Below are 25461 nucleotides of genomic sequence, written 5' to 3' on the forward strand. Positions count from 1 at the left end.
GAGAAGGCAGTGGGACAAGGTACAACAGAAACGTGCTTTTTTTTTGACACAATATATTCATTACTGGCTGCACAAAACCATAACTGAAGCCATAAAATCAGACAAAAGTAGAGCCACTCCATCTGTAATGCGTCGCTCGCTGACGCTTGTATCTGAATGCTAAAAGCAAAGTGATTTCATACATCGCTGGTCTCTTTGTGGACTAGTTAGAGGAGTCGGAGCTCTACAGACACCAATGAACCACTTAATGAAGGATCATTTCCCATCAAACTCACAGACGCGTCTTACTCCCACCCTCCATCCTTGAAAAAGACATTAAAAGAAAACCCACCACAGTTTTGTGGTGTAGCTCTGCAGCAGCACCGTCTCATTAGCTGATCTGAACGTTAATAGAAGCTCAGGGGCGGATGCGATGTGGACGCCAGACTTCATCCACCAGTTGAACAGAGCAGGTTAGTTAAACTTCACACTCAAAAGTAACAGCCTCGGTGTTTCTCAGGTAATTATGCTCCATGGATTTTTTTTCAGTTGTTTCTTCCTATTAATTTCCGACATGTTGAGCTAATGAGAAGCTGTGATGGTAAAGGCATTTAAATATGAAGGCAGAGAGGATAAATATCAGGCACAGATCGATGCAGCAGCTCGGTCCAGTAAACACACATTAATTTACATTTGGGAGAGTCTGTTTGGAGTTGGAACTGTGTTGTTTCAATAAGCAGTGAGACATATCATGACAATTACATTTATAACATTGCACCTTTTTATCTTGTCATAAAAATGTCATTCTAACGTCATAATAACATGCACATGATGTCCACTTCATACAAATACAGGGTGGGGAAGCAAAATTTACAATGAACATTTAGTTGTTTTTCTCAGCAGGCACTACGTCAATTGTTTTGAAACAAACATATATTGATGTCATAATCATACCTAACACTATTATCCATACCTTTCAGAAACTTTTGCCCATATGAGTAATCAGGAAAGCAAACGTCAAAGAGTGTGTGATTTGCTGAATGCACTCGTCACACCAAAGGAGATTTCAAAAATAGTTGGAGTGTCCATAAGACTGTTTATAATGGAAAGAAGAGAATGACTATGAGCAAAACTATTACGAGAAAGTCTGGATGATACTATTAAAGAAGAATGGGAGAAGTTGTCACCTGAATATTTGAGGAACACTTGCGCAAGTTTCAGGAAGCGTGTGAAGGCAGTTATTGAGAAAGGAGGAGACACAGAATAAAAACATTTTCTATTATCTCAATTTTCTTGTGGCAAATAAATTCTCATGACTTTCAATAAACTAATTGGTCATACACTGTCTTTCAATCCCTGCCTCAAAATATTGTAAATTTTGCTCCCCCACCCTGTAGTTGGTTTATGCCTTTATTCGAGCTGCAAAAGCTTAAGAATTTGACGTTCTGGAAAAAAATTAAATGCTGCATAACGTACAAATTCTGTGTGAGAGTTCATTTTGACGAAAGAAAAACGTACAAGTAAAGGTCTTCAGTCTAAGCTTTCTGGTTTTAATCAATTTTGACAGAATATCTGGAATGACAGCAAAAACCTAAGTGTGATAAAACTGAAAATTTGTACTAAATAAATCTGCATAAATAGGTGATTCTATATAAAATACCATATCTGGTTTGGTGTAATCTTCTCTAATTTAAATGACTATTATCTATTTTTGTCACTTATTTTTCTAATTGTTTAGACGTTAAATTTGACATCTTCAGGTGCATTCAGTCTTACTTTTGGTAAAAAATGGTGCCGATTTCATTCAAGTTTTCAACTGATGAACTTGTCATTGAGGGTTTACTTTAATAATGAACGAACATGTTCTAACTCTACATTTAAATGCTATGATTTTTCTTTGCCATATTTACAAATAATTCAAAACCATACATAACTATTGACCAAAAATCAGTCTTTAAACTAGAGTTATTTGACATTTATTGTGATAATAGAATTTACAGTGATTTTTTTTTTCCTTACCATATTTCCCTGCTGTCGTTCTATTTACCAAAGATTTTCATTTCCATTTTAACCCAACAAGCTGGTGAAAAGTAATATCTAGCACCTTGAGAATATGATGCAGCGTGTGAAAAGAACTACTGACAACAAACACCATTTAACTCTTGATTCTATTCTCTCATTCTGCTCCAGCTCATGTGTTGTTCACAACTGACTCATTGAAAAGAACAAATAGAAAGGAATCAAACCATGACAAACGTGTTCATTTCTCAGTTGAGTTGAGCTCTAACTCAGCTCATTGATGATGGATATAAACTCACATAGAGGTTAATCTTTTCTCAGAGTTACGCACTAATGTAGCCAGCAGTTTACTTCATTTATTCATTCATTACGTAGTTGGGAAGTCATTAGTCAGGCTCAGATACTCAATATTTCCCTTGTGCAGTTCCCTAACTTCTAAGTATCGGTAGATTATCACATTATCACTACACCCTGAAAATGACAAGTGTTGGATTTTTATGTGGTGTTATATTTCATAGGGATTTAATCATGCATCTTCATGTTCCACCAAAACAACATTTACCGACACTAATTTACAGATGCACTGTTGCAGTGCTCTGTGCTAACCACACCCAAAAACTAACGGAACATGCCTGAGAACTTTTATCAGTGTTCCAGAATGATATCAGAGGGTGCCAGACCCATCTACAGCCCTGACAAAGCGTTAACAAGGTGTGGAGATAGGTCTGGATATGTGAGACCACAAAGTCACATGAAAGCTGACGGAGTTGAAATCAGGGGAAAATCAGGGGTCTGGTCTGACATTTAACGGTTCGAGTTTTGATATTTTCCATTTAGTGCCTCAAAGAATGAGATTTCAGTCAGATGTGCAGCGCAAGATGAAAAATAAATATATTTTATGCCAACTCTGCTCCACTGACAATTCAAGCGCAGACAAAGAGTAGTGTCTTTCATTTTTCTTTGGGCCTCGAGTCTCAACATGTTGAAGGGCAGTCTTCTCTACGGCTACACTCCCTGTAGATTAGGAGAAGAATGGAGATCCACGTCCTCTGTGCCATCAAAGACAAACAGTAAAGGCAGCTCTGTAAACATCCTAAAACTCCAACAGTCTCCTCTAATATTAGGAAGTGAACACAGACTCCAAACGACTGCAGTTCAATTCAATTCAGCCACGCATGAAGTGGATACGTCACTGTCTTATGACAAGGTTTATCCTTGTCAATGGGCATTTTTGTGACTGAGGTTAGGTTTCTGCTCCATTCCATCAAAACTCCATAAAACAAACCTCAGCGACAGAGGACTTCTAACCTTTTCATGCATGAATTATGGGAAGCTTAGTCAAGATTTTTTTTCCTGAGTGTTTTTATTCCTCTTTAGGCATAAAAAAAACTACGCAATTGAATTTATTTTTACAAATCTATTTTTAGAGTTACAAAAATGTCCACTCAGCTGGACACCATGCATTTAAATTTGAAGCAAAGAATTATGTATTTAACAAACCAACATCAGAAGATGATACACTGTGTGAAAACTATGAATTTTTTTTTTTCTAATGCGGCTAATCTGATGTTTTCATATTCTAATAATAGTTGTTACATTATGGAGATTTGCAAAAAATAAAAAAACAAACATTGTTTAAAAAAAAGTTAATTACACTCTAATAACCAGCAATTGATTTACACTAGAACATGTTACTGCAGATCAAATTGATCAAGAACAGTAAAGTTACACTAACGGTATGAACTGCAGTTGAAATACAGCCAGTAATGTATGGTGTCAAATTTAGTGGACATGGGATTAATTGCAAATTTCTTTCAATACAAAATAAATATGTGGAATTTTGAATAATGATATTAATCCTTGATGTTACTTAATGCCAGCATTTTCTTCTACCTTCAGGGGTGTCCTCCTACAGAAAGATTTACAAGATATTCCCGGAATGTTCAGAATTTCTGACTTCCTGTCAGCCATCTTGGTTATGGGTAAAAAAAAAAAATGCACTTCCTACGATGAATATACAAGAGAACAGCTGTAGAATAGCTGTCCAGTATAGTGACCACTATGCATGAAAGGGTTAAAGACGTTTTTAAAGTTGGATGTGGCCTCTCATTCACTCTAGCTCTACTTTTTCCCCCACATCGCCCTTATATAAACCTAACACAGAAGAAAACATTTTCCCCACTCGTTGAGAGCTCCACATTGTGCTCATTTCACTAAATTTGGTTCAGAAGTGTGAGGCAATTCCTCTGATGTGCTTAACTTTCTGTTGCCTCTGGCGTCTTTTCTCCAGGAGCCGAAAATCAATTCCACCTTTTGATTGCCTTTTTGCCTGCCTTCTCATTGTGCTGTTTCCAGAGCAGCCAGTCAGTCACATTCATACATCACTAATGCAAAAGCAGCCGGAGCCTGACACCGATCAGAGGCGTGAAGAGGAACCACAAACTGTACCTGAGTAAAAGAACGGTTCCTTCAGGAAAAGACCAAAATAATGACATGAATGAGAAAGTAGTGAATAAAAAGCTTGAGCAGTGAGTAACAGGTTTTTCTTTCAAATAATCAATGATGAAACAAGACTGTCAAGGGAATCACAACTATGGGAGTTGCATTTTTAAGATCAAATCTAGTCACAACAACATTACAGTGAAAATCAAATGCATAAATGCATCATCCACTAGAGTTTTAGTCAAGACTGACTAAATCAAATGACCAGAGCAGATCAAGACAGAAACAAGACTTGAGAAGTCAAGACCAAGTTGAAAACCAAAACCAAGACTAAGACAAGGCGAAACTGAGCCCAGACTAAATGGCAGATTGATGAATTAGCAAGTTTTACACCTAAAATTTGTGTTTCTAATCTGTTTTTTTCCAGTGACAGTAATGATGACGTAAACAAATACACAGATAAAGGAATTTACCCATACTCCCCATACCCCTTCTTTTAGAGTCTTGATTAGACTTCAAATAAAACCTTGAGTCCTTCATGCCAAGCACTCAAGTGCTAAGACCACCCTCACCCCTGCAGTCATGATTGATATCACATTCCAATGATGTTTCAAAAAAGGTGGAGGTTGTTTTTTTTTTTTTTTTTTTTTTTTTTTTTTTAAAAAAGGTGCTTTAAGGTGGATACGGTCTCTTGTCTTTCCTCACACATCACTTTATATCGAGGTCATCAAGCTGATTTGTCTCAAAGCCTTCGCTCCCTTCATAACAACTCCGTCCAGATACTGCAGCCCAGTTGGATACAGGATGTCTGATCAGAGTGAAGACGTGAGGGTATCTTTGCACCACCTGGACATCTCTTACCACATCAGTTCAGAACAGAGGATCTGTATTGAAAGGCAGTTGTCGATGCTTTCTACTTACACAGCTACACGTTCGAACTGTGCAGTCATTATCACCTTGATTCCTGGAAACTTGGCACATCCAAGTACATCTTAGTTAGATGCCCTTTATTCCCAGGATCTTACAAAGACAGTGAAGGTGGAATTGATGACGCTGTCTTCAGTGATAGCACATCTAAGTCTCACACCCATAAAGTAACAACAACCTTTTTCGGTGATGAGACAATAACGCATGAAGTGAGACTAAATATAAACCAGTAAGTTATTTTTTGCTTAAGTTAACCCTTTAAAGACTAAAATTTTAACAGGCCGTCTAGAAGTCTTTATGTTGTTTTTGCAATAAAAGTGGCAGAAAATGTCTTTTTTGTCAATTCTTTTGCACCGTTTTTCAGGAAGAATTTAACTTTCAATATCTGGCCGTTAATGATCATATTATTGTAATAACTGTTTAAAACAGTGTGTTATAGAAAAAAAACAACAAACTTGAATTGTTATAGTTAAAATTTAAAATAATTAAAATGTGCATGATAAAACGTAACATTTACAGAAATAAACTTTCATCTATTTCCCATGTGCTCTAGATCTAAATCATTCTGTGTCCATGTTACAGCTTCTTATTTTTATTTATTTCTAGTGTGTGATAGTCTCTGTTCACTTTTTTTCTAGTTGTAGGCAGAGCCCCTCATTTTACTAAGAAAAACATCCATGAACTGCTGCTTTGCAGACAGTGCATCTCTTTCTGCCTATATATTTACTTACATATCAGTACACCTACATTTATATAATATTTACATCTATTCAATGAACTATACAGACTGAAAAAATTCATAAAAAACAGTAAAGAAAAAAAAGGTTGAGAAAAATGCAAAACTTGACAAAAACACAGCAAATCACACTGTAGAACACTCCCAATAGCACTATCACTATTATATACAATTATTTATAAGAATTCACTGCAAAAACACAACTAAAACCTCGCTAAAATCCTGCTGAAAGTAATGAAAATCTTCCATCTCTCTCTCTCACTGACTACACTCTGCTGCTCTCTGCTCCACCCACTTCCACCCCTCCCCCTCAGCCAATGCAGGCCTCTACCATAATGTTATACAGCAACTGAAAGCTCCAAATCTCAGCTTTGCCACTTGAATTTTGTCACTAGCACAAACAGTTCAGCATTACAGTAATTTGTCTTAAAAGTGTTAAAGGAAGAGTGTTATAAACTTCTCAAAGCAAAAGCAAATTTTGTGGAAAAAAGTTACAGAGTAAATAGAACACATTACTGGCCACTTCTGGGACTCTGTTTTGCATTCACTAACATTAAATCACTTAATGCTTGCGTCACTGAATCACTGTAATTCACTGCTCTCTGAGAGCCACTCTTGACGTCGTCTCAGATCCAAAAGTCAAGGTAACTCAGGACGAGCGTGACAAAAGGGAGGTGACAGAGTAGAGACGCCCCGGAGGAGGATGGGAAGTGTTCCTGTCACTGCTGTTATCTGGCATGGCTGATATATATATTTATACACAAACTGAAAAGCTGCCATTCGCTGGCTGTGTATCTGCAACACACACACAAACCTTGAAATCACACTCACAGCAGCTGAAATGAGGTTTGTAAAGTGAAAGGAAAAAATGTAATTGAAGCCGTATTTGCAGGGGTTGTTGTGTAATGTGCTATGGGAGTGACAGCTGGTGTTTGTTTTACCTCTTCTAACAGGGATCTGTAGAATTAAACAGCATCAGAAACAGCTGCACGCTAATGTTTTTCTTCTGTTTTACAGTCACAGACTAGTGACACCGCTTGGAACAGTTAAAGATCTTCACACCCACAGGGACATGATATTTTCTCATCTCAGTGTATTTTCCTACAATCTGAAATTCAGATGGACTTGACTAAAAACGTCAGGAGTGGAGTGATAGATCCACATCAGAATGGATCAATATGACTAACAGGAGCATTTCCCCACTCGTTCTGTTTCTTTTTATTTCATTGTGACAGTCTTGTGTGATCAGACAGGACTGTTCCCCTTCCTGTATAAACACCGGATACTATGTAGGAGGAGACAAAACACTGCATCCACACATGTTTTTGCATTAGCACCCATCCTCACATATCCCACTACAAGTGTACAGTTGTAAGTGCATCTGTTCACACCTGTCGTTGGAAAGCATCACCATATTTGTCATATTTTAGTTTAGTGTATTTAACAAAGACAAAAAAAGAACCTGAGGGAGGAAAATATGTGCTGTACCACAATTAGCTACAAGTTAATTTCCATCTGCCGTCTTTGGACTGATAAGCACAAAATAAAAATATGTACGAACTTACAAACTGTAGTGGAAAAAACGTTTTAGGACACCCATAATATGTTCCACAATCTTAAATATTACCATGAAATATCTGTAGGTGTGGCTGCATCAGACAGACAAACAAATACAAATTAATTTGTATTTGTTTGTCTGTTGTTAACAAGAAAAAATAACTTTATTATTGACAGTTTGACATGCCATGCCCTGGATGTGTTTCATTATCTGCTGAAACATCTAGTTTTGACCTCGATGGAACTGAGCATGTGCAGAAGGAGCATGTCTGTTTGGAGAATGGAACAATACTTGGCAGAGTTCAATGACTTAAGAAAGATTCTTAATGCAATATATCACAAATACGTGGGGTGAACAAAACCTTTTTTCCACCATTATATAGTTACTGAGGAGTGATGAATCGATAACTTCCCACAGGTGGATGCTGGGGTGGAGGAGGAGGAGGCAGCAGTGATGCAACGGAATTTTTCTGCAAATATTTCATGATAATATTTGAGATTGTGTAAAATTTTAATGGTGTCTAAAAACTTTGTTTCCACTACTATATGTTAAATATCTGCAAGAAGTGATGATCCTGGAGCTGAGACGCCAAACTCTGAACACATCTCGTTACAGCAATTAAATATTTGTATCCAAGCTGATTGAATGAAATGACATAAAAAATGGCAAAAACATGACATAAGACAAAAATGACCCATGTAGTTTAGTCTGGGGCACCATTAAGGGGGGGTTAACATGACAAATTCATGGGGCCCAGCATTTGTGGGGGGCTCATAGAGCAGTGGAGGTCCAGTGGATACAGGGTAGAAGTTGTGAACATTTCGTGCAAGATCCGCTGTATAATAGAGGCACAGTAGTCAGGAGTCGGACGTCGAAAACATGCTAAGTTTCAGTTTCATTTTACACATGCATATCATACGTTAGTTATGGAGTGCACCCCCACGTATATACCTCCCCCTCCCTGCTCCGAGAGATCGACAAGATATTGAATTTTATGAAGAATCCATAACGTTTACCATTCATGGGGCCCACAGTTGGTAGCAGCGGCCCTGACTTTAGTAAATTTGGGGTTCAGGAGAAAGATATGTATCCTTCTGGTTCTGAAACTGATAAAGTTCATGAATGACTGACCTAAAACAGAGCCAACATTCATTTAAGCGGAGTATTTTCTGTCTGTTACTGTTGCTGCATGATGTTACAATGTAAAGCAGTTAGTTTTTTTAATTATCAATACAACTTTTGACTTCTTTCTCTTTGTTGCATCTATCTTGAATAACAGAACTTTATTGATCATTAAAACTTCTAATATAGTTATGAAATTTCACTGGATTATGTGAACGATTGATGGTCTGTTTCCTCGTGGAGAAAAAGTGTCAAAGCTGGACCGTCAGGCAGCTTCAGTGCTTCAGTATTCCTGTCCAAATATCCTACGCCACTCGAATGCATCACGAGTTTGATCAGACATTACATTAGCATCGTACGTATGTGATCAGATTTGTAGGGACGGACATTAACGCCACCCACCGGACATTAAAATGTTCATCAGCTCTACACTATCAGGGTTGAACTTTAGAGAAAACAATCCATCTAGAGAAGACACAGCAGAGGAAATTACACATCTCATCTCTCCCATCCTTCCCTCTGACTGGGACACATTCATTCCCATGAGGTAAACTGTGCAGATTTATAGGCATCTGCTTCCCATCAGATCTATCGATTCATTTATCCAAGTGACTGAGCAGGATTTGTTAAAATGGGACAGTTAGATTCTCACTGACATTTGAAGAGATTTGTTAAAGCTTGGATTGAGGGAAAAAAGCAGGAAAGGGACCAGAGGTTTCGATTGGTTTAAACGGAATCCACCGTCTTTTGTCGCCTTCTCATAGCAAAATGGATTCACTTCAGAAGAAAAACAGACGCTCGGATTATACACAGAAAGCAATCTGAGTCGACTTTACTTGTATCAAATTAGCAGAAATATCAAAACTACAACAATTTTCGACAATTTGCTGTCACTTGTTGGGGAAGGACTTTTCCACTGAAGTCAAAGATTCAAACATTAATGCCTGTGAATCGCTGCTTCCTACCATCGAGTGTGGTATGTGAATTCATTTTCCTAATGAAAATATAAGAATATTGATCTCTGGAGGAGTTCATAAATGCTGACTGCAACAAAGTCATGACATGAAAAAGAGGCTACAGTTGTATAAGATGAAAACAACAGGACAATACTACATAAAAAGACACAGTAAGACAAAAAGAATGAAAAAAGTACAAGACCAAAACCATTCTAGAGTGTGCAACAAAACAGACAGATTTTCAAGTACAGCAGGAAAGTCAATTAATTACGTGTTTCTCTGTGTTCATTAGAAGTGTTATCAGTGTTATTATGGATATTACATTACTTCTTCGTGTTAGAATCAACTGTTGATGTCATTTCTGACATTTTAGCAAAGTCATTTCACAGTTTGGATGGTGGTACAATCACTAGAGCAGGGGTGTCAAACATAAGGCCTGTGGCTCAAAACTGGCCTGCCAAATGGTCCAATCCAGCCCGGGGTATGAATGGAAAAAATTACACTACAACATTAACAGTCCAGGGTGTTCACTGTGTTCATACAAATCAGCATAATAACCTATAAATGATAACAACTCCAAATTTTCTCCTTGGTTTAATGTGAAAAAAGTCAAATTACATTATAAAAATATTTACATTTATAGACTATCCTGTCTGAATAATCTGAACAAATATGAGAAACCAGAAATTTCTTAAGAAAAATAAGGGCAATTAAAACAATCTAATGCCTGTTACTAAATGTTTTCTACATTTCTAGAGCCACTGTGATCTGTAAATTGTGTTAACAAGTTGAGACATAATAATGCTGACACTGCACTAATTTTTTTAAAAAGATATTCAGGGTGTGATGGCTCATCTTGTTCATATTTTTAGAATGTAATTTCATTTTCACACTAAAACAAATACAAAATTTTGGATTTTGATGGACAGGTTATTATTTTACTGATTTGGCCCACTTGAGATCACACTGGGCTGTATGTGGTTCCTGAACTAAAATGAGTTTGACACCTCTGAACTAGAGAATGTAGATATTATCGCAAATCATGACATTTTTGTCAATTAGGCTCCTGAGTTGATACAAAAGAGATTTTGGGGGAACAACCGTACTAGATTTGAACTGCTCTCACATTTAATATGATATTAAACAGGTCTGGACAGAAATAGACCAACTTCAGACTCAGACTGAGGTTTATAAACCACCTCAGATCAAACTAAACAGATGCATACAAACCCGTATTCCAGTGAAGATTTGTCTGCGTAACTGAAATTCCTTTAGAAGTGGTTGTATCTGTGTCTGACGCATTTCAAGACATAACATACAGGTTCATTTTGCCTCTTACAGCAAAAACAAAACATACCACACCTTTAAAATAGAGCATAATTTATGATCAAATTATCTTTACTTCATATGCTAATGCTAATTTTACTGTCATCACTGTGCCAATTACTAGAAGATACAACTTTTGCTTAGGATAATTGAAGCCGAGGCTAAACTGTTTTGTTAATGAAACCATCTCTGTCTAATCATCCTATGCAAATATAAATTATAACCTTGACTCAATTTCCTGAACAAAACATCACATCTTTTTATGCTGCCTGGTGCGCACGTACACATGTAAAATCCTGATAGTAACTGGTTTGCTGAGTTACGGCTGTAACAGTCCCATGTGATTCAGCATCTACATAATTAGTAGGATGTGAGGATGTGCTGACGCGCTGTGTAAATGTGGTTCAACCAGCCCGGTGCGACCTTCAATCCCTCATTTCACAGCCTGAATCAAACCACACCAACCAGACGGGGCAAATTTGTGGAACATGTTACTAAACAGGTCACGGCTCCTTCATGTAAGTGAGCTTGAAATGTTTAATTTCCCATCTTGATTATGTATTCATCCTGCTTGAGCGCTCATTTCCCCCACAACATCCAATTAAAATTAGCTAACTGGCAATATTACAGGGGGTGGAATTGCTTTTGTTGCATTAGATGTATAATTGCACTCCTCGATGTCCCCATGACCCAAAAATCAATTTCCTCTAAACTCGCTACGTACTCAAAGTCTCCTCGCCGCTGGATCCAAATACACAAATCAAAAAGATGAGATAACAGCATATACAGTTAGAGAATTGGGGACTACTGTATTAAGATTGGAAACTGTGATAGACACTGTTAGTTATGTCCTCCACTGCTCCTTCAGATGTATGTGTTTACTTCTGCACTACATCTCACCTTTATTTGTCTTTTACAGCCACTTCAACCTGATTATCTACGTAGCTGTATTGTAACAGAGACAAATGTGTGCTTTTGCTGTGTCATTCCTGTAACACAGGGGAGGCAAATATACGGCCCGTGGGCCAAAACTGGCCTGCCAAAGGCTCCAATCCGGCCCGTGGGATGAATCTGTGAAATGCAAAAATTACACTGAAGATATTAACAATCAAAGGTGTCAAACTCATTTCAGTCCAGTTTCCACATACAGACCAATATGATCTCAAGTGGGTTGGCCCAGTTAAGTAATAACATAATAACCTATAAATGATGACAGCTTCAAATGTTTCTCTTTGTTTTAGTGTAAAAAAACCTAAATTTCATGAAAATGTTTACATTTATAGTTTATAGTATAAAAATTTGCACTATGTATAAAACTCAGACTAATTTGCACAAGAATAATATATACATAAACATATATTTTTAATAAACCAGATCCCTGTATACATCCACTCACTGTATAAAACTCCAATTTACACTCTGTACATATTACAAATCCACTGTAAATCTCAACCTATTGTTGTCCATGTTTATATTAGGTCTATGTTTAAGTGTGTTTGGGTTTATGTTGGAATTGTGCGTCGTGAGCAAAGAAAAACCGAAGCCAAATTCCTTGTATGTGTTGACATACTTGGCCAATAAAGCTGATTCTGATTTACAAGCTGTCCTTTCACAAAAATGGGAACAACTTGAACAAATATGAGCATGAAATGTCTTAAGAGAAGTAACTTTAACAATATTCTGCCTGTTACTAAATGTTTTGTGTATCTGTAGATCCACCAGTCTGTAAGTTGTAAATGCACACGTGTAAATGATAAACTGAGACATGATATTGTTAAAACTGTGCTTTCATTTCAGGTTTTTCATGGTTGTTCATGTTTTTAAAGGATAGTTTGTAGATATAAACATTTTCATAATGTAATTTTACTGTTTTCTTTGTTATTATTTTCCTGGTCCGGCCCGTTTGAGATCATATTGGGCTGAATGTTGCCCCTGAACCTAAATGAGTTGAACGCCCCTGCTGTAACACATCCTGCTGCACAGTAAACCAACCATCTGGACTTTGGTGCAGAGATATTTCACAACCCCCTCCTGTCTATTTCAGGTGGGGACGTATGAGATGGGCATCCTGCAGATGAGGTACCCGGTGTGGCCGCGGTACGGGTCCTACCTGGAGCCGGTGTCAGATTACAGGCATCTGACGGTGGCGACGCTGGAGGAGAGACCCTTTGTCATCGTGGAGGCGGTCGACCCAGTGACGGGAACATGTGTCAGTAACACGGTGCCCTGCCGACGCCAGTCCAACAAGACGGAGGCGTAAGTGATACCGCTGCTCGACACCGTTGAACAGCTCATTCACACAGGGGTCAGATGAGTCTAGACCTAAAGGGTTAGAGAAGATAAAACTGAGAAAACGAAGGTTTGGCAGCACAATGGCAAAGTAAAAGAATGAAAAACAGCAGGAAATGTTGTGTAATTACGTAGTACAGCACAAAGTGACAGTCCTAGGATGTGATCTTATTTGTTATTGAGAGAAAGAAAAAAAGAGCACAAACAAGCAGAGGTTGACTGACCCGGGTTTTTAAAAGATCAACATAACAACAATAGTTTGGAAAGGGAATAGAATATAACTTGGCTAATGACATCTCTAACACACTCCTGAAAAATCTGCAAACACGTTTTGTTAGAAATCTAATAACTGTTGAATCACTGAAAAACAAAACTCAACTCAGCTTTATTAAAGCCCTTAGTCCCTATATTTATTTACAATTATAGAAAAAAAAAAGGAATTGTTGCTGTGACACAGATGCTAAATTACATGGAGTTCATTTGGATATAATATGTACAATACCTATGACGTAGATTAGTGACATTAGGCATAACTGTCATATTAGTAGCACACGTTTTCTAATCTCAGGTATGTAAATTAGTTTTTTTGATGTTACAGTATTAAGTAAAGCTGAACATTCCCAACATCCTAACACACCGCTCAGAGCCTGGGAAGTCCTTCTCATAAGTTGACTTTGGTAAAGAATTTAAAATCGACAGGTAATGCGACAGTTGCACACAGATGAGGTAACCAGTGTTAGACTTCTGCATCTGAATTTTTAAATTATATCTAAAATGTGTTTGTGAGGACACAGTAACACTGACGTTGGCCTTTGGTTCTAATCAGTTCATGTTTGACTTGACTGAACATTTTTGCCAAAATTGAGGAAATTCTACCGAGATGTTTCGTGGATATTTCCTCAAGCGACTTGAACAGACAGACAGACAGACCTATAACCTGAAAAACATTATTCGTCCAGCTATGGCTATCACCAGTGCTGAAGCATAAAAAAAACCTCCTGGGCTTCACAATTTTACTCAGTAAATGGTATTTCATGGTGTCGTTAAACATGATTTTTAAAGGTTAAAGGAAATGGAGTATGTTAAAATTCTCTATCTGTCCACTCATCTGTGTCTTCGGCTCATTGGCTGCAATGAATCTGATGTTAAAATACAAGAATCCGAGTGAAGCCCCTTAAATAAACCCACTTTGTTTTATTTTACAGTGCTATGTGCACTCTCACATGTTAACATGTCCAGCTTAATTGATTTTGTCTCCAACTTGAGGGTGCCATTAGGCAGGAGATTAAGAGGCTCTTCCCCTGCCATTAGCCCAGGCATGGCTTCTTATCACTCAATGAGGTGAGATACTCATTAGGCTGCTTGGCCAGAGTGCAATATCCCAGGGATCACCCTGTGACCCAATCAGGGAAATATATGTGCTGCATGGTGGGGTATCAATTAGACGGGACGATTAGGCCATGTCATCAATCCTGAGCACCTAGAGACTGATATTGGTGTTCATTAGTGAGGGAGAAAAGCGCCGGCCATTATCCATTACTGACAATGGCGTTAACGAGAAAACGAGACCAGCAGATGAAGATCACGTCCCTTTAGCGTTATAGAGTACTGTAGTGCTTTATCGCTCATGCTAACCAAATCATCCTCCCGGCATAAAAAGTACAAAATTCCCGTCATCCAACAATAGAACATTTTCACTGAGCAGCAAAACATTTTGTGCAGAAGCAGATAAAGTCGATGGGAAGTTCAACAATATAATCGGCAAACCGGATGACCACAGGAGAAATGTTGACCGATGAAGCTGCTCAGAGTGAAGATGGAACCTGATGCAGACAACAACTAGGGCTGCAATTATCAAGTCATGTCTGATTGATTCTGTAATGAATCAATTATTTGTTTAAGCTGTTCAACGACAATTTCACAGAGTCCAAGGTCAGCAGAACAAGCCCAATTCTACAGAAAACATTGAAAAAAGACAATCCTTGGTTAACAAAAGGTCAACATCTACAAAGTGCAGGAAGTGGGTTTCTAGAGTTTAGAATTTGTCAGAAAGGAGGGTCATGAATGAAAGGGGTTAAAAAGGTTTTTAAAAATGACAGCCCAACACCCTTACCTCTTAATATTATAGTCAGCGTATTCTTCATTTAATCAAACAGTAGAAATATCAGTTTGTCAACATGGATGGGTGGTTTTCACAAGAGACAGTCCACTTTATGCTTTACAAACTGGTATCAACCAAAGTTGCAGATAGTTAAGAGTAGTCTCCTAAACTGGAATAACTGACATGGGAGAAAACTGTGGCTCAAAAGTAAAAGTTAGTTTGATGTTCAATTACAAATAAATTGACAACTGGATTTGCCCACGTGAATTACAATCCAGGTCGAGATCAATGCAAACAAATAAATACCAACCTTCAGGTAAAAATAATCCTCTGGTGGCTGTCATGTAATGTTCTGCCAGTTAAACACCATGTTTATCTTAACAATATAATCCAGCTGTACTACATCACTAAACTATTATTTTCAGGTTTCTAGTTTCAGTCACTACAGGTGTGTGAAACCACAGGAAGGCAACATTTACAAAATAAAAGCTCAGTTGAATAAATAATAGTTTGTCCACTGAAAGCTTTAATTTTGGAAAAGTGTGGAAAAGGCCATAGCACTACTTCTAACATTGCGAAAAGGAGTGTATCAAAAATAGTGTTCACACTGATTCCGAACATTTCTACTTCTGAAACTGAAATAAAGGCCTGACACTGCATACAAACTACCTTCAAATTAAGACTGGGTTCAGCAATTGAGAGAAATAAAGAACAGGGAAAATACAGTCATAATTTGGGTTTGTTTGTTTTTTCAGATTTCAGGCGTATTTGTCCATGTGTTCATTACTTAGATCAATAGTTATCTAGTTTGTAATACAGTGAAAAGTTAAAGTTGACTTCAGACAGGCATGAGTTTTCAATGCAGAAATTCTTAGGGGGAGGGATAGAAATCAAAACACCTGATGAATCAGTTATCTGCTTTGCCCAGCTCCAAACTATTGCTATTATATTGAAGAATTCTTCTGGAATCCTTTGAACAGGAGGAGAATGAAAACTTGTACCCTGAGAAGGAAATAAACCCGTTGCACAAATGGAAAGGAGTCAAAATTGCAATTTTAGTAGTGCAGTCAAGTTATCTCAAACTTTCCGTGAGTACTTTGTTCGATTCTTCAACTGACAATGGACAAAATAATGGTTTAATTACCAATAATGTGTTTTCCATTTCTGTATTTCAATATCGTGGGACATACAGAATCAATACAGTTGCGACAAGTTCATATCAGTTACAAAGTGTATAATCCAACCTGTGACTTGTTCTCTAATCCTCAGAGCTGGATATAAAGGTGTAATCTTTTCTATCTCAATCTCCTCCACACTCTAACATTCCCCAACAGCCTTCAACAAGCCCACAATTCCCACCCAGTAAACATGGGGTGATCCGTCATGCAGGTTCCCCTCTTCAGAGCCTCCAGCCCTAGGCCATACGATCAGCCTGGCAGACCATCTGTGTGTTTGGCTCATTCGTCCTCTGAGAGGCCTGACAAACAGCCACCGGTTTGTTGAAAGCAGCCCAAAACAGTTAACACAAGCTTTTCCCTTTGAGTCGGACTCGTTTTCCACTGGGATCAGAAAAATCCCGGCCTCTGTTCTCAGCTCCCTTTGTACTGAAGGCAGACGGGCCCTCAGAGAACATTGGCAGAGATTTATTCAGAGGTAGTGCCCTGGTGAAGGGTTGTATTGACCTGGGAAGATAATGTCATCATATATTAGCTGTGTTCAATAGGAGTTAGATCATAAGTTGATTTAATTAAAGCGGAGTGCAGCGGTGGATGAGTTCCCCAGAGCCTGAGAGAAACACCACCAGACAAGCAGCATTGGAAATCTGCACCCAGAGGATTTACGTATTAATGGAGAAACGGGCAAATGTGTGAAGAAATGTTTGGACTTTATACTGATTATTGCGCCACAGAAGTGAGAGCCAATAATCGAGGTGTGTTTTGGAGAGGTGCACCATGACTGAATCTACAGATCTTTTAGTTAGTTGAGCTATATTTGACAATCTGATCTACTGTGAGTTTACAATGACAGAATTACTTGGATTAAACAACCCACTGACCACAGTGATACTCAAATCCAATATACTGCCTGTTTTGACATATTTATATTTTACATTTACATGTAGTTTGCATGCATCATAACTCAGTGACATGAGGAAAGCAAGAATTAACCTGAGCTTATTTCAGCTGAATCTAAATCAATGACTTCATCATTTAGTTATTTTTTAGGATTTTTGGCAGATATATTTCACCAGTGAAGAGTTTTTAAAGTCGATCCTGGACGAGCCCCCAAATATGTTAAGACCTAGAACCAAAGAACCATGGAATAGGATGTCAGACTGCTTCTAACCTCACCTATAAAAATAAATAAATAAATAAAAACAGACATTATGACAGGATTAACTGCCATCTTAAATCATAATTAATTGGCATAGCAATGGGATATGTGCCATAGCAATGAAAGGTAAATGTGATTAAGTGTGACAGAAATAGATTTATAATACATGTTTCTTCAAGTGCAGACCAACGAGTAGACCATGTAGGCAACAAACATTACGACAGCAATGAAACACCATGTAAGAAGAGCTGGAGAAACATAAGCTTTAACAAACTGTAGAATCGTTTGAAAAACATTATACTGTCAACACCAGAGATTAAAAACAGATGTTAAAAGTTAAAACAGCCAATAGTCAATCAGCTCTTCATCAACAGATCAGGGAGTATTTGCACAACTTTGGACCAATTTCCTGTCAATATTTAGACAAAAATAGCAAAGACTAGGGGAAAAAAAATCAGCTCATGGATTAAGTAAATACTGGACTGATGAATGGACAGCAGCGAGTCAGTTTTCTTACAGCGGTCGTCTTTAACTGTCTGACAGGCTTCCTCTGTTTTGCAATAAATGTTGTATTTCAGATTATCTGAACTATTTCCATTCATCAGCAACAAAACGCACTCCACAAACTCCTGCTGGTTGAAGTGGACTAACTTTTAGTGCTGACAAACTAATGAATCATAGAAAATATACTCACTAACACACTAAAACCAAAACTGTAAAATGCCACTGATACTCAGCCCATTTATAATGAATATTAGTGAAGTTTGGACAAAGCTGTTCTTGACTTATTTAGATAAGAAATGTATGAACTAAACAAATGTCCTCAGTTAATCAAAAAATAAACTTTATTCTAACACACTGGATGAATAATACATTTGTACATTTTCCTGCACTTGACAACTGCATTTATCAATGTACTGCAGCATCTCTGTGTTTCTCAGAGAGAACGATGGGTCTGCAATTATATTTTGTTCACCAGTCTTTACCAGTGTTTTGCAAAATTATAGTTGTCTAATGCCAATTGCCCTAATTATATCTATATCTATCATCAGCATATTCATTTTTGTTTGGTGTGGAACTCATCAAGCCCACCAGGCATAAACACTGTGTCCCAAGATGTCAGGCTGACTAAATCAAAAACAACAGTCTGTAGTGACTTTTTCTGTATTTCTATAGTCTACAAAGTTGGTCTGAAAAACAAGCAGAAAACAGGAAGCATGATTTTGTAAAAAAAATTACATGCTATCATGCAATTTTAAGAGTGTTCATCCCCCACATTATGCATAAACACCAGGTGACCTTCAATACCGGAGTCTGGAGAAAAATGTTTGGAATTCATCAACAGCAAAGAGTTTGACATATACGACGCATGAGTGGTTTAACTACAGATGATTTCCTATTGCATCGTTTTATTCTGATTGCTCTTCAAGGTCCAAAGTTTACAAAACTTTACAAAACCCCATGGGGGAGGGTGAATCATACAGTGCTTTGGGATGAGGCATTTACTGTCCAGCTGTGGTCTGATTATTTGCCAAATGAGCACACTATTGTTGGTCAGCTCCAAAAACAGTTTATTTCATGTTTGTCAAAATTTATCCTGCCTAGCTGTGGTTTTCCATTGGTTTATGGAAGGCTTAGGCTGTAGTGGACTCTATGAACATAAGTCAGTCCCTCCAGGAATTCGCGATGTTGCGATCGCAACTATCACTGCAACTATCACCGCAAATTCTGCGCAGCACTGCAATTTCATCCAATCACCACGAATTTTCTGCAAATTTGACTAATCACCTTAGCCCCCTTTCGCCCACCCCTGTCTACGTGACATGTACGTCATCACGTTCACTTCTTTGTTGACGGTTGAGAAGATGAAGACATGTGCGATTCAAAACACTCATATTTACTGACAAATATCACTGCCAAAGTTTGTGCAAGTCAGTTTCCAGATGTGTTACACAAAAGCGGAAGTATACTGGTCTGCACCGCCTGCAATAATGTGGTGGAACACGAACGAAAGTAGCCACTCCACAGACACTTTTCAACCGCAAAACATGCAGGAGAACGGCTGAAACTGGAAGAGGAAAGACCAGACAAGTCCAATGTCAGAGGCTGTTGGATCCAGAACAACAGCAGGAGCTGAAAGGGTCAAGGTTAGCGCAGATCTACTCTATAAGGCAATAGAAGAGAAGAAGAAAGAACCTGTGGAGGCATGCTTTCCTTTCTGTGTATTGTGCGTATGTGTGTGTGTGTGTGTGTGTGTGTGTGTGTGTGTGTGTGTGTGTGCATGTAATCCATCTAACCTTAACCCTAAATATACTACTATATCATTAAGGAAGCAAAAGTCATGTGTTGTGTTGTATAAATGTGAGATGGGGGTGGGATTTCATGAGTTTTCTTCTTCCCACTCCTTTTTGAGCAGTACATTTCACAAATTGTAATAACAAATTTATTTTGTTATTACTAGTGTACGTGGCAATTGTTATTTTGTCTTGATCATCTTCATTAATGTATTTGCTCTGATATTAGTTCCTTGTACACAAAAAATGTTTACATTTTTCTTCTGCTCAAAACAAATAAATGAACGAATGAAAAAAAGCCTGTTTTGTTTAAAATCATGGCTTCCTGGTGCTTTTTAAGGCTAAAAACTCAAAAAAGACTGTTCTAGGTCATTTGTAAATGCCCATGTTCCTGTGACTTTAATAAAAGAAGCCTCAAATCATCGCAGCTTTCATCGAAATTTTTTGGAAAACCTGCCGCAAAATCAGGCATTTTAGGCCACAATAATTTTTTAAAAATCCCGCGAAATCCTGGAGGGACTGATTAATAACGTACTGCATGTATTTGGATGAAAGTGATGTTGTTCTATATTGCATTTGTATGTATAAGTTATTTATTACAAAACATGGTTGTTATAACTGTGTAACAGCACAACAGGAAAGAGAAAAACTAAGGATCAGGCTCTCAGGTTGTGTGACCCTATGCTCTCATTGGCTGGCGTTCTGTGATGCTGCGCTCTGATTGGTTGACGTTCTGTGACTCTACGTTCTCATTGGTTGACGTTCTGTGACGCTGTACTCTCATTGGCTGACGTTCCATGACGCTGCACTCTCATTGGCTGGTGTTCTGTGACGCTCTGCTCTGATTGGCTGGCGTTGTGTGACGCTGCACTCTGATTGGTTGACATTCTATGACACTACGCTCTCATTGGCTGACGTTCTGTGATGCTCTGCTCTCATTGGCTGGCGTTCTGTGACGCTGCGCTCTGATTGGTTGATGTTCTGTAACACTGCGCTCTCATTGGCTGGCGTTCTGTGACGCTGCACTCTGATTGGTTGACATTCTGTGACGCTGTGCTCTCATTGGCTGACGTTCTGTGATGCTCCACTCTGATTGGCTGGCGTTCTGTGACGCTGCGCTCTCATTGGCTGATGTTCTGTGACGCTCCGCTCTGATTGGCTGGTGTTCTGTGACGCTGCGCTCTCATTGGCTGACGTTCTGTGATGCGCCGCTCTGATTGGCTGGTGTTCTGTGACGCTGCACCCTGTTTGGTTGACATTCTGTGACACTGCGCTCTCATTGGCTGTCATTCCGTGACACTCTTCTCTCATTGGCTGACGTTCCGTGACGCTGCGTTCTCATTGGCTGACGTTCTGTGACGCTGCGCTCTCATTGGCTGGCATTCTGTGATGCTGCACTCTCATTGGCTGACGTTCTGAGACGCTCCGCTCTCATTGGCTGGCATTCTGTGACGCTGCGCTCTCATTGGCTGACGTTCTGAGACGCTCCGCTCTCATTGGCTGGTGTTCCATGACGCTATGCTCTCATTGGCTGATGTTCTGTGACGCTGCGCTCTCATTGGCTGGTGTTCCATGACGCTGCATTCTCATTCGCTGGCGTTCCGTGACAGTGTGCACTCATTGGCTGATGGTCTGTGACGCTCCACTCTCATTGGCTGACGTTCTGTGACACTGCGCTCTGATTGGTTGATGTTCTGTGACCCTGCGCTCTGATTGGTTGATGTTCTGTGACGCTGCGCTCTCATTGGCTGGCGTTCTGTGATGCTGCGCTCTCATTGGCTGGTGTTCTGTGACGCTGCGCTCTCATTGGCTGGTGTTCCGTGACGCTGCATTCTCATTCGCTGGCGTTCCGTGACAGTGCGCACTCATTGGCTGATGGTCTGTGACGCTCCACTCTCATTGGCTGACGTTCTGTGACACTGCGCTCTGATTGGTTGATGTTCTGTGACCCTGCGCTCTGATTGGTTGATGTTCTGTGACGCTGCGCTCTCATTGGCTGGGGTTCTGTGATGCTGCGCTCTCATTGGCTGGTGTTCTGTGACGCTGCGCTCTCATTGACTGACGTTTTGTGATGCTCCGCTCTCATTGGCTGGCGTTCTGTGACACTGTGCTCTGATTGGTTGATGTTCTGTGACCCTGCGCTCTGATTGGTTGATGTTCTATGACGCTACGCTCTCATTGGCTGACGTTCTGTGATGCTCTGCTCTCATTGGCTGGCGTTCTGTGACGCTGCGCTCTGATTGGTTGATGTTCTGTAACACTGCGCTCTCATTGGCTGGCGTTCTGTGACGCTGCACTCTGATTGGTTGACATTCTGTGACGCTGCGCTCTCATTCGCTGACGTTCTGTGATGCTCCACTCTGATTGGCTGGCGTTCTGTGACGCTGCGCTCTCATTGGCTGATGTTCTGTGACGCTCCGCTCTGATTGGCTGGTGTTCTGTGACGCTGCGCTCTCATTGGCTGACGTTCTGTGACGCGCCGCTCTGATTGGCTGGTGTTCTGTGACACTGTGCTCTCATTGGCTGGCGTTCTGTGACACTGTGCTCTGATTGGTTGATGTTCTGTGACCCTGCGCTCTGATTGGTTGATGTTTTGTGATGCTCCGCTCTGATTGGCTGGTATTCTGTGATGCTATGCTCTCATTGGCTGGTGTTCTGTGACACTCTGCTCTAATTGGCTGCTCAAAACAAATAGATGAATGAATGAAAAAAAGCCTGTTTTGTTTAAAATCATTGCTTCCTGGTGCTTTTTAAGGCTAAAAACTCAAAAAAGACTGTTCTAGGTAATTTGCAAATGCCCATGTTCCTGTGACTTTAATAAAAGAAGCCTCAAATCATTGCAACTTTCACCGCAATTTTTTGGAAAAGCTGCCACAAAATCAGGCATTTTAGGCACAACAATCAAAAAAAATCCCGCAGAATCCTGGTGGGACTGATAAGTCACCATACAGTGTTGTTGATTCATGCCCCAGTACTTGAGTACACTGTGTCATGTGTTTGAGGACATGTTTGGTATGGTGTGCAGCACCGCAATCAAGAGTTGGGGGTGATCTACATGAGCTCACCCTATGTGATAGGGACGCTGACCCTATAAGAGCGTTGCATTGGGGTTTTTGTTCTGATGGGCTATGCCATGTTTGTTTTTAGCCGGTTTTGATGTGGCTAAAGAAATGACACGCTTTTGCGTTGTCGACATTTATCACAATTTCCACAAGGCTTTGGTTGTATCAAGAAGTTTGGGGGTTTTGCATTTGGACATATTTTACAATTCCAATAATCATTAAAAAACATGCTCATGGCTGATGTATGTATGGGAAGTGATCATTCATTCTTAACTGAAAGCAAAAGAGACGTGTCAGCATACCTGCACTAGTGTTACGACCAAAGAAATATATATACATAAAACATAACGTGCCCGCACTTGAAAACCCTCAGCCTGCAGTCCATGCCAAAGTTTTTGCATATACGGACAGAGAGACAAACAACGAACTGATGACAATAACCTATAGCGAGGGCAGAGGGAAAAAAAACAGAACCTGTCTCTTAGGATTTATGTCAGTTGCAAAATTACTTTAAGTGATTTGACTGACAAACAGAAATCTTTTGCCAGATCCTGCCATCGACCACTGGCAGGGTTTTCCCAACCATTATACGGCTGAAGTGCAGACATCATTTAGGAACCACCTGAGTCAAAATAAAGTAAAAAAAAAAACAAAACAAAAAACACGTGAACAGAATCAAAATACATTTTATTTTTTCAGATCTAACAGGTGAAGTTCTTTAGCAAGATCTATTTTAAGTTTTTGGGTGTTGATTATTAGTGCCTGCTATGGGTTTTCCAAATTTTGTAACCAGATATGGTAACAATTGTCCAAAATGATGTGATTTTATGTATATTTTTCTAAGAAATTAAACATTTTATAGAGAATTATCCTCCAAACCTTCCATCCAGCTGCTTAAATCTTCCTCAAACTCAGGAAACACTCTGTATTACTAGACTAAACTGGAATTATGTCAAATGAAAGCATAATTTCTAGATAAATAATGTCATGTGTGTTTGTGGCCTTTGTGTGCAATCCCAAATCACTATTGAAAGAGACAGTGGCTTTTTAGCACAGCAGATTTCACAAATTTCAAGCATCACATCTGCGATAACAGAGGGAGGGTTTTTCTGTACTGCCCTAATTTGACATCCTCACATAAAACAGGAGAAAATTTACAAGAAAAAAACACCTGCAGCTGTTGTACAACTTGTTCAAGTGGTAAATATTTGTAGTGCTTCACAGTGACAGTGTTGTGTTTAAGTGTTCTTGTGCTCAGACGTCTTCAGGTAGACAGATGGTCACAGACAAACTGCAGCACAAATACTGAAATAGCTGCTGTCTGTCAGTTTTAAAATATTATCCAAAGATTGTTTAAATGCTCTGGCTCACATGCAATAATTCCCATAGACCCCTTTTAATGCTTCTGGTGGCTGAGTAAAAGCCCGGCTCTGAACCCTGGCAGCTGGCGGGAAGGGGGCCTTAGGGGCCACTGTGTTTACCCGGGATCCGCCGTGGCAGCCTCGTTTTCCTCTCAAGTGTTCATTTGTTTCTGTTTGTTGTGGCTGCTTGCTGCCTCGCTGTTCGACTCATTGCCTCCCGATCCTGATGTGTGGGTGCAGAGTCCATTAGACTGAAGGTCTGGGGGAGGTTAGGGGTGGCGTGTCATTAGTGCTCGCTGCATTGTGCTCATGGATCACTGGTTTGCTGCCGCATCAGCTCACACTGCCCATCTTATCTGGTACCGAGGAGAGTCTGTCATTAGCTTCCTACTAAATGTTTTCAACTGTGAACAAGACTCACAGTAGTCTCAAGAGTGGGCAGCATCCCCCCCCCCCCCCCCCCCCCCCAAAGAGGGTTGTACTGACTGATGAAGTAAGTAAAGCACCACACATTGGTCAGTTAAATACACAGTGCTGATTAATATTAAATAACATGAACTCAGTGGTCGGCATAGGTAGCTTTACAATATGCAGGTGTAGTTTACACAAAAACCACAGGTTCAGTCTCTTGCATCAAACAATATTCATGTGGTTACCTCAGTTATAAGCAGTTTAAGCAAAAATGTCATACAGGGTCAACAATCACAAATCTAATCAGTTCATCCTCAACTCCAAGTGAACATTTGCACTCAAATACAAATACAAATACCCAAATCATGCTGTTTCTGAGATACCTTAAGGAGAATCAGCGCACAAAAGGTAACTACCACCTTGACCTTGACCTTTGACCACCAACACCTTTTCAACTCATCTTTGAGTTAAAGTGAATGTTTGGGCCAAATCTGAAGACCTTATGTTATAAATGGAACCAGCTGATTAACAGATGGACTACACT

General features: G+C 39.4%; 1 protein-coding gene across 1 annotated transcript in view; it reads left to right on the top strand.

The window, feature by feature from the left end:
* The window catches only part of LOC115424637 (glutamate receptor ionotropic, NMDA 2C-like), a 132508-nt gene that overhangs the window by 75662 nt on the left and 31385 nt on the right, over nucleotides 1-25461 (top strand). Inside the window, 2 exon segments of the mRNA XM_030142008.1 lie at nucleotides 3-19; nucleotides 13110-13321. Of these exon segments, the coding sequence (XP_029997868.1) occupies nucleotides 3-19; nucleotides 13110-13321 (229 nt within the window).

This window comes from Sphaeramia orbicularis, chromosome 8, assembly GCF_902148855.1.
Source record: "Sphaeramia orbicularis chromosome 8, fSphaOr1.1, whole genome shotgun sequence".
Lineage (NCBI taxonomy): Eukaryota > Metazoa > Chordata > Actinopteri > Kurtiformes > Apogonidae > Sphaeramia > Sphaeramia orbicularis.